The sequence below is a fragment of the Zophobas morio genome, unplaced genomic scaffold, assembly GCF_036711695.1.
Source record: "Zophobas morio isolate AGI-343-1 ecotype UQ-CSIRO unplaced genomic scaffold, CSIRO_AGI_Zmor_V1 ptg000002l, whole genome shotgun sequence".
NCBI lineage: Eukaryota > Metazoa > Arthropoda > Insecta > Coleoptera > Tenebrionidae > Zophobas > Zophobas morio.
Window position 1 is genome coordinate 706,964 of NW_026972107.1, and position 9,358 is coordinate 716,321.

The 9,358-nt window shown below is 42.5% G+C and overlaps 2 protein-coding genes across 3 annotated transcripts; one reads left to right on the forward strand and one right to left on the reverse strand.

Moving 5' to 3' along the window:
- The first annotated feature begins 4,710 nt into the window (after nt 1–4,710).
- LOC135123339 (tuftelin-interacting protein 11) lies at nt 4,711–7,882 on the forward strand. Its single transcript, XM_064047900.1, has 8 exons — nt 4,711–4,914; nt 4,987–5,208; nt 5,256–5,527; nt 5,585–6,148; nt 6,295–6,554; nt 6,714–7,132; nt 7,181–7,524; nt 7,579–7,882. Exons 1-8 carry the CDS (start codon nt 4,812–4,814, stop codon nt 7,816–7,818), a joined length of 2,424 nt encoding a protein of 807 aa, XP_063903970.1. The 5' UTR covers nt 4,711–4,811; the 3' UTR covers nt 7,819–7,882.
- On the reverse strand, nt 7,872–9,285 carry LOC135123331 (galactosylgalactosylxylosylprotein 3-beta-glucuronosyltransferase I-like). 2 transcript variants are annotated; one of them, XM_064047877.1, is made up of 4 exons: nt 9,068–9,285; nt 8,675–9,018; nt 8,295–8,577; nt 7,872–8,243 (listed from the first exon to the last, which is right to left on the reverse strand). In XM_064047877.1, the coding sequence occupies exons 1-4, from the start codon at nt 9,174–9,176 to the stop codon at nt 7,969–7,971; spliced, it is 1,011 nt and encodes a 336-aa protein (XP_063903947.1). In that variant the 5' UTR covers nt 9,177–9,285; the 3' UTR covers nt 7,872–7,968. The 2 variants fall into 2 exon arrangements, with proteins under 2 accessions (XP_063903947.1, XP_063903956.1); XM_064047886.1 differs by having other exon boundaries at nt 8,295–8,529; nt 9,068–9,283.
- Between the last annotated feature and the right edge of the window lie 73 nt (nt 9,286–9,358).

Consider the following 9,358-nt stretch of genomic DNA (forward strand, 5'->3'; position numbering starts at 1 on the left):
AGGGTGTGAAAGTATCTTGAAGATCTCTAGAGTTTTATTTTAAGAAAATTTTTAAAGGATCTCGAAATCCCCTAGAATTTTTTTTTTTTAATAATATGATAATATCTTGGGGACCCCTAGTGTTTTGTTTTAGAAAAATTTTTTTAAGAATCTCTGGAGTCCCTAGTGTTTTGTTTTAGGACAATTCTTAAAGAATCTTGGGGTCCCCTAGTGTCATTTTTTTTAAGAATGTGAAAGTAACTTGGGGACTCCCAGTAATTTTTTACGAAATATTTTTAAAGGATCACAGGGTCTCCTAGAATCGTTTTTCAAGGGTATGAAAGTATCTTGCAAATCTCAGTGTTTTATTTTAAGAAAATTTTCAAAGGATCTCGAAATCCCTAGACTCTTTTTTTTTAATAATGTGATAATATCTTGGGGACCCCTAGTGTTTTGTTTTAGAAAAAAATCTCTAAGAATCTCTGGGATCCCTAGTGTTTTGTTTTAGGAAAATTCTTAAAGAATCTTGGGATTCCCTAGTGCCATTTTTTAAGAACCTGAAAGAATCTTTGGGACTTCTAGTAGTAAAATGATTAAGAATCTCGGAGATTCCTGGTGGTTTGTTTTAGGAAAATTTTTAAAAATCACTTGGTCCCCTTGAATCTTTTTTGAGAATGTGAAAGAATCTTGAAGATCTCTCGTAGTTTGTTTTAGAAAAATTTTTAAACAATCTCGGAGTCCCCTAGTGTCTTTTTTTATTGCAAAAGGATCTTGGGGATCCCAAGCGTTTTGCTTTAGAAAAAAGATTTAAGAATCTCGGGGACCCTTAGTATTTTGTATTAGAAATAGTATTTTTAAGGAATCTGGTGGTCTCCTAATGTAATTTTTCTAAGAATCTGAAAGAATCTTGGGGGACCCCTAGTATTTTGTTTTAGAAGAAAGTTTTAAGAATCTCGAGATTCTCTGATGTTTTATTTTAGGGAATTTTTAAAGAATCACTGGGTCCCCTAATGTAATTTTTTTAAGAACGTGAAAGAATGTTTGGAACTCCTAGTATTTTTTCTAGAAAATTGATTAAGGTCCTCGGGGGTCCCTGGTGGTTTGTTTTGGGAAAATTTATTAAAAATCACTGGGTAACCTAGAATCTTTTTTGAGAATGTAAAAGAATCTTGAAGATCTCTCGTGTTTTGTTTTAGGAAAATTTTTAAAGAATCTCGGAGTTCCTTGGTGTCTTTTGTTTTCAAAACGCTTTTAAAGAATCTGGGGCTCCCCTAGTCTCAAACTTTTAAGAATATGAAAAAAATTGAGAGACTCCTGCTATGCTGATGTAGAAAAAAGAATCTTGGGGACATTTGGTATTTAGTTTTAGAAAATTTGAGAAATGACTGTCTTTTTTTAAGAACGCGAATAAATTTTGGAACCCTTTGGTATTTTCTTAAAAAAAACAAAAACAATGTGAATCAGCACCCGCTGTGCTGTTTTTTTAACCATTTAAAAAGATCTTGAGACTCCAGAGTCGCGGGAATTTCTGTTTAAACAACTCCGCACCGATTTTTCATTGTCTTTTTCGAGCCAAACCCCGCCGAACATCTTGCTTGTGGCGGCGCAAAAAATAATGATATGCTAACAAACAATTTGTCTCAGCGAGTTTTTCTTATCACAAATTACCCTCCTCATAAACCAATCACTTCCCCCGGCTCTGATCCACGCTCTCCGCCTCGACACTAACGACCATTAAAACCTTTACCGTTTTTGAATGATCGCCGCTCACAAATATAAAGGAACTCCTGATGGAATCTCGAATCGTCCCGACTCATCCCCATCTCAACACAATTGATTCGTGCAGTTTTCTTTGACTCTCCCATAAATATTCGATATCGCCCCAGCAACTTACCTTGACTTTTTTGCCGCCGCCGCGTTTCGCGGCGATAGCCCGTGACTTTCTCCGTATTCTATCCAGAGGTGAGTCTTCCTGGAGCCCGCCGCCGAATCACCACCACTTCACTCCAATTTTTAAGCACGAGGCGCCTGATTTATCCCTGCGTTCCCCGCACTCTCTATCGATTCCGCTATTTTTCTGAAAACGACGGCACCAAATCAAGGGTCAAGATTTTATATCGAAGTCGGTAATTAGTACTGATACGACTCGTGTCGTGGGATTCGTTCGAGGGTTATTTGTACTTCGCGTTTCACCCTCGTCAGCGATTCAGAGTGCCGGAGTTAATTATTTAAGCTCCGAACTGTCGTTGTGGCGATTTTCGAGTTGTATACAATGTGTAGTGAGCACCTGACGGTCGTTATGAAATTACGGGATGCCCGCAGGCACGGAGGGGATTACGGGACGGGGTGGCTTGCTTGCGAATAAAAATTGGTAGGAGAATTGGAGGATTTCGAAGGAAGTGGGCATGAATGTGTAATGTAAAAAAAATAACCAAGTGACTGGGTTGTAAATAATTTGGTTTTTGGGGCTGAAATGTGGGGTTAGTTAGTCGTGCTTTATTAAATTTGCGCATTTTAAGAGGGCTTGAAAAAAGTCGAGCTTTGTTGGCCGCACGGTTTTGTTTTAGATTATGTTTACATTTGTTTTTCATAAATTTGTTGTATCGTTACGCGCTGGAAAGCTCTAATTTGCTGTGGAATAAAGATAAATAAAAATAAAGCGAGTTTTTTGGGGTAAATAATTTTTTCGATGTGTAAAAATTTTGGAAATTTATTCAGAATAATGGAACGTGTACCAACGAGGTGTGTAAATTGCCGTAATTGTATGGCTTTTGAATCAATAAATATGTGATGCCATACTAATGAAAGAGGTGCAATTAATTTTGGGATAATTAGTGTTCATTTAGTCTGACTAAATTTTGACACCGTTTTTTTTTAATATCATAAACCAGAACAACTGGTTATGGGAACGTGACTGCGCTGATAATTCTTTCGCCCGACCATAATCAATTTGCACGACAGCATAGTTGCGAAAATGGCCGAAAAGGAATTTTTAATTAACCCCGACAATTATATTTAATGTCTCGCCGTGCTAAAAATAAAGACATTGTTGCGTCCGAATTAGAAACAAAGTTGATTTAATTTCCGGCGAATCACGAATTAATGTGGCAATTTTTCTTCAACCCAAATAAACAAATATTTGCATACCGATATCAGTTGGACTTAGAGTAAAATTTTCGATATTGCAGATATCATGATCCTGATATCGGTTTAGCGCATTATGAAAATCGTACTAACATCCAAAATCGTGCTATCTCTAGCCAACATTCGTGTTATTTTCGAGTTTATGACTGGAAATTATTCACGTCAGAATCTTATTACGTAGCGGAAGACCCATGTCGTACGATAAATTTGACGCCATCAATTTAATGCCGTAATAATAATTTCCGCTAATGTTTGCTATTTTTCAGTTTTAAATAATAAATAGGGCGAATTAAGCGATAACGCCGATGTTAAATGGGAAAGCCGCTCCGAACCCTCAACAAAGTAAATACTCAAAATAAAATAATAATCTCCGAATAAAAAATAAATGACAATCACCGCCAAATTCAACACGACCTCATCCCGATTAATTGCAATTTACAAGTGCTCTTTTGTCCGCGTTTAATTCAATCACGGTCTTTTGTTTCCATTTTGGAAACCGGCGCCTCCGCCATTTTCGCTGCCTCCGGAAAAGCTCTCTTTTGGATTTTTCTTTCGAGAAACTGCAAATTTACTTACGGATCGTTCGTTTTGGGCGGCTTTATCACGACGCGCACTGCTCGCGAGCGCAAAACGTGCATCCACCGACGCTGGATGCCGGTTACTGACGCCGAGCGCCGCTGATAATCCTCTAGACGCCTGGCGAACGCCTGTTTTAAGAGTCCAGACGCACAGCGTCGATTACACCGTGTGTTATGTCCGACTAAGTGCCATCGCAGATTCTGGAAGCATTTACTCACTGCCGGCTTGCATTATCAGGAGAGCTACCTTCGCTCGTAAAAGTTTACACGTTGCTGGGGGTTGTAATTGTTCCTTTTTAAAACTAGTTAATCCGCGACAGACAGACAGACGGAAATTAAGCGAAAACCGGAGGTGTCCGTCCTTTCACTTCGATAAGAAGGCAATAATTTTCAACCAAAATAGAACTCATTAGTCAAATGTCTGATGTAAGCTTGTTGACAAATGACCACTCGTTTCTCGGCGTTGTTTACAAAATCCTCTATTACCCGTCTTCCTTTCAGCGTTCCCCTTTGTATCTGTTCAATCCTACTTAATTATGCAGAAAAGGAATGTTTTTATGTGCGTTCATCCCCAGTCTTTTGTTTGGTTAGATAGAGCCTTCATGGCTAAATAATTACGCTTCTTCGCTTGTTCTGAAAAAGCACTTATTTATGAGATACGTCGGGGGATTTGGATCTTCTACATTTCTTTTGGTTTGAGGCGGTGAACACAAAAAAGACATTATTGATGGAATATTTTCCCAATATTTTTTATCACAACATTTATCGACGTAGTTTTCGTAATAAGGTAGTAATAATCGGTGATAATGTAGTCGAGATAGTCTCAGAAAAAAGTATAAATCGATTTATGTTAGTGTTTTTATCTCATCGCTTCAATTTATATTTCGTCAAGGTTGAAAAGTTAACTATCACCAGAGTTGTAGCCACCTGTAATTCCGTAAATTTTTCGTTTCGTAGTGCGTCAATGACGCAAAAGTGTACCGGTCTCTACTTTACCGACAAATTGACACCTTCGTCCCGAAGCGTCAACTCGCCGCCCTAACCTCAATGTTGTGAATTCAGCCATTTCGATCGATTTCGTTGCAAACAAAGTGCTAAAACCCATCCGAAATGTCGGACGACGAGATGGAGAAGTTCGAAATAACGGATTACGATTTAGACAATGAGTTTTTCCGTGGTAGAAAAAAGTTAACAAAACACCAACAGATCTATGGTAACAACTTGACTCCACATCTAATTGTTCTCGTTTAGTGCGTGCGATAGCAAATTAACGAATTACGTCTAGGTGTATGGGCAGACGACAGCGACAATGACGAAGACGAAAGGCCGTCTTTCAAAAGCCGCAAGCCTAAGAACTACTCGGCCCCCATCGGTTTCGTGGCCGGCGGGGTGCAGCAAGCGGGCAAGAAGAAGGAAGAGAAGGAGGCAGAGAGCGACGACGAGAAGCCGACGACGTCGTTCAAGACCAGAGACAGCTCGAGCGACGAGGAGGACAAACCGAGAGCGGGTAAGTGGCACAAGGGGCGAAAAATTGGAGTAACGCACGAGTTGCAGGGTTCGGGGCCGTGAGCGAGCCCAGCGGGGAGATAGCGGGGCTGCGCGGCAAAAACAACAAAGGGGGCGCCAGTCTAGGGGTGGGCAACTGGGAGAGACACACAAAGGGCATCGGGGCCAAACTGCTGCTGCAAATGGGGTTCCAGCCGGGAAAGGGGCTGGGGAAGGACTTGCAGGGGATCTCGGCTCCAGTAGAAGCCCACTTGAGGAAGGGCAGGGGCGCCATTGGCGCCTACGGACCCGAGAAACCGGCCGCCCCCCCTAAGAAAAAGGTAATCCCGAATTTCAAAACTGCACAGAAATTTTATTTTATCGTCTTGACTTGACAGGAAATCCAAGAAGACGTCGAAGATGACGACAAAAGCGACCACAAGTGGAAAAAGAGCGACATGGTTAAGAAAAAAACGCGCTATTATTACAGAAGCGTCGACGACGTGATCGAGAAGGGTAAACGACCTGGGGCTTTTCGTAACATGGGGGCCGCCAGCGAGTTGAGTAAGGTCAAAGTTATTGACATGACGGGGCCGCAGCAGAGGGTTTTGAGCGGCTATCACGCCCTGAGTGGGTTAAAAGCGCCCCCTGGAGTCGAGCACTTCGAAGACGTCGTCCACAAGAAGTGTTCGAATTTCGCGCTGCCTGAAATCCAACACAACTTGGACGTTTTGGTGGACATGTGTGAGCAAGATATTATTCGGATCGATCGCGGCACCAGACACAACCAAGACAGAATCGTGGCTTTGAAAAACGAGCAAGAAAATTTAAAACTGTTGGTTAAGAAAGAGGACGAGTTGGTTGATAATCTGAAGAGCGTGATTGAGATAGTTGATAAGTTGTTGGATCCGTCGTTGGGGTTGTCGCTGCTGCAAGTAGCTCAAATTTTTGATAATTTGCAGGTAAAACGATTGTTTGTGTTGAAGTTTAGCGATCGCGGTAGGCGGGGTGAAGCGAGCTCGTTTCGCGTGACGTCAGAGTTGCGCAGGCGCCGCCTGCTGCGATTTGTGTTATTTTGATAGTAAAATAATCGCGCGGGTTGGTTTAGGACAACCACTATGAAGAGTTTATCAGGTATGAGTTGGGTGAGCTCGCGCCAGGTTTAGTCGGCCCGCTTTTGACCTCCGCGCTCGCCAGTTGGTCCCCACTGACCAACCCCAAGCAATACATGGATGTGTTTGGTCGTTGGAAGGACATTCTGGACAAGCCCAGACAACGTGGGACACTAGAAGGTAATAATATGGGAATTCAGCCATATGATAGTCTCTTATGGCACACTTGGATGCCTGTAATGCGAATTTGTGTTAGGTAAGTTACTTTATTGTTTGTCTATAAATGGATATCCGACACTCAGTAGGGTGTTTGTTTAATAACACGAATTTTGTGTTAAGGACGTGTGTGCTATATCCACGAAAAGACACGGCCCTCACAAAAACCCCTGTGTAAAACAACCCAAATTCTTTGCAGCGCATGGAATCCGAAAGATTGCGATCCTCTGATTACGTTAATTGAGACGTGGATGCCGCTGCTGCCGCAGTGGATCCTGGATAACATTTACGACCAACTGATCATGCCCAAGATCCAGGCCGAGGTAAACGAGTGGAACCCGTTGAGGGACATCATCCCGATACACGTGTGGATCCACCCGTGGATACCTCTCCTGGATGCGCGGCTGCAAACCGTCATTTATCCCATCATCCAGGAGAAGCTGGGGGCGGCTTTGACCAACTGGCACCCGTCGGACAAATCCGCGAAACCCATTTTGAAACCGTGGCAACGGGTGCTGCCAGAGGGCGTCTTCGTCGCGTTTCTTATCAAACACATCGTGCCCAAACTGCAGATGTGTATGCAAAATTTGGTCATCAATCCACACCAACAGCATCTAGGTACTTTAAGGGTGAAGGGTGTGTAGAAATTGACGTTGGGTGTTTCAGAGGCGTGGTATTGGGTGATGGATTGGAGCGATATGTTGTCAGTGGGGAACATGACCTTGATTTTGGATAAGTTCTTTTTCCCGAGATGGCGCCAGACGTTAGCGATGTGGCTGAATCACAACCCGAATTATAACGAAGTGACGGAATGGTATACAGGGTGGAAGAATATGTTATCAGACGAGTTGCTAGCGCAGCCTAGTATTAAAGAGAATTTCCACAAGGCGCTTGATATTATGGGACGTGCGGTGAATATGGGGCAACAACCGGGGGCGAAAGAGTCGATTTCGTACCTAAATAGCATGGAACATAATACGCCGCCGCCGCCACCGCCACCACAAATCGAGGTATGCATTAGTAACTAAACGTGACTTAAGTATGTATATTTTTTTGTGTTTCAGAGTTTCGCCGAAACTGTACGCTCTAAACCCCGTCTGTACAAAGACATGTTGGCCCGAAATTGCGAAGAAAGAGGGATTTTGTTTGTCCCTATTCCAAATAAGTATTATGAAGCGAAACAAGTGTACAGGATAGGCTCCAACGGGCTCCAGTGTTACATTGACCAAAACGTGGTGTTTCTGTCACAAAATAACTCAACTTGGGTTCCTACATCTATACCCAGGATTCTAGATATGGCTTAATTTTTATTACTGTACATATTTATTCTACAATGTATATATGGAGTGGTAAAATGTTAGTGTGAAAGGATCTTTATTTTCACCTAATCGCTAAAACGCCGGAAGTACACAAAAAATGTATCACAGATGCATATTGGAATTTTGAAACTACTTTTAAACCTCTAAACCTGGAACTACCCCGTTCACAACCGGCTTCTCTGTTCTTGTATGCCAAACGTAAACTTTTGTGCAATTGTCAGCCAGCGGCTCCAACTCCTCCTTTTTTATAAAATAACTCAAGAACTCGCTCTCTTGGTACCCCTTTTCCATTTTATATGAAAACGAAGCCTCGCTTTTCAAAATTAGATCCAAATTTATGGCAAAACCCGCCATATCAATCGCGAACGGTCGGTCCGCTTTCCAGCCACTTTTGTACCCTTTGACTTTGCCTGAAAAATCGTGAAAATAAAATCATCATCATCGTTATAATCGTCACAAACCGCTTTTCTCGTCCAAAATCGGGGTCTCCGCATTCAAACCCCCCACAAGCCCCACCGGCCAAACCCCAACCTTCTTCACTTTCGCCATTTCTTCAAACACTTTCACGTTGTACGTATTATCGTCGTCCATAAAATAAACAATCCCGTTGTTTTTGTTCACTTGGAGGTTCGAGCGCAGCCACTTGAGCGCCGCGTTCCTCTGCTCCACCCCCCGGTGGCGCTTCCACCGTGGGTCCTGCAAGCACTCTGCATCACCGCAAGTCACAGCTTCAAGTTCTTTTTTCTAAAAACAGTCACTTTGACTAGTAGACACAAACAACAAAATTTCACCTTGAGGAACCTATATAGTTTGTCAATGAAGTACCATCCTACAGTGTTACCTTGTCTTTGAGCTGCTCAAACGGCGGCGTTTTGGCATGCAGATGCGTCACCACCAGCCCCGACTCCGCTATTAAATTTCTAACCAGATCAGTTTTCGTCTCAGAGTCTTCAATCACAATCCAGTGTACATTCGGTACTAAACGCAACGTCTGCGAGATTCGCGTGAGTTCGGCTTTTTGTACGTGGCGCCAGTACGTGGGGGTGACGGCGTAAATCGTAGGCAGCCCTCCGGCGCTCTTCTTTTTGGCTAGATTCTCCAGAAACACCAACTGTTGCTGGGTTAATTCGAGCTGGTCTTTGTGGAAGTCTAATATTTTTCGAATAGACTGGAGATTGTCCACGCCTGCAACAAGACGCGTGTGGGGTTTGGGTAACTGAAAGGGACTACTTACTGGATTCAATGAGACATAACTTCCAAATTATGACCACTATGGCCAAACCCGTGAACCAGTAAGCGAATCGCTTTATCCTCATTTCACAGTGGTTGCCTGAACGCTCCATAGGTATGTCTTAGTTGTAAATAAATAAAAAAATTAACATTAACATTGTAATATCCTTGGTAATATCATGAGGATGTGGTTGAATCACATATCTGAGAAATAAACACAACTGAGTGACAAGTGACAATTGACAAGTGACAAGTGACAAGCGGCAAAGTGGCAATGTAGCAGCACGAAAAACCC

Coding starts and splice junctions, on each gene's coding strand:
- LOC135123339 (XM_064047900.1), top strand. CDS start 4,812: ATGTCGGACGACGAGATGGAGAAGTTCGAAATAACGGATTACGATTTA. Junction 4,915..4,986: donor AAAACACCAACAGATCTATG/GTAACAACTTGA, acceptor AATTACGTCTAG/GTGTATGGGCAGACGACAGC. Junction 7,525..7,578: donor CACCGCCACCACAAATCGAG/GTATGCATTAGT, acceptor TTTGTGTTTCAG/AGTTTCGCCGAAACTGTACG.
- LOC135123331 (XM_064047877.1), bottom strand. CDS start 9,176: ATGGAGCGTTCAGGCAACCACTGTGAAATGAGGATAAAGCGATTCGCT. Junction 8,578..8,674: donor TTGAGCAGCTCAAAGACAAG/GTAACACTGTAG, acceptor GACTGTTTTTAG/AAAAAAGAACTTGAAGCTGT. Junction 8,244..8,294: donor GATTTTGGACGAGAAAAGCG/GTTTGTGACGAT, acceptor ACGATTTTTCAG/GCAAAGTCAAAGGGTACAAA.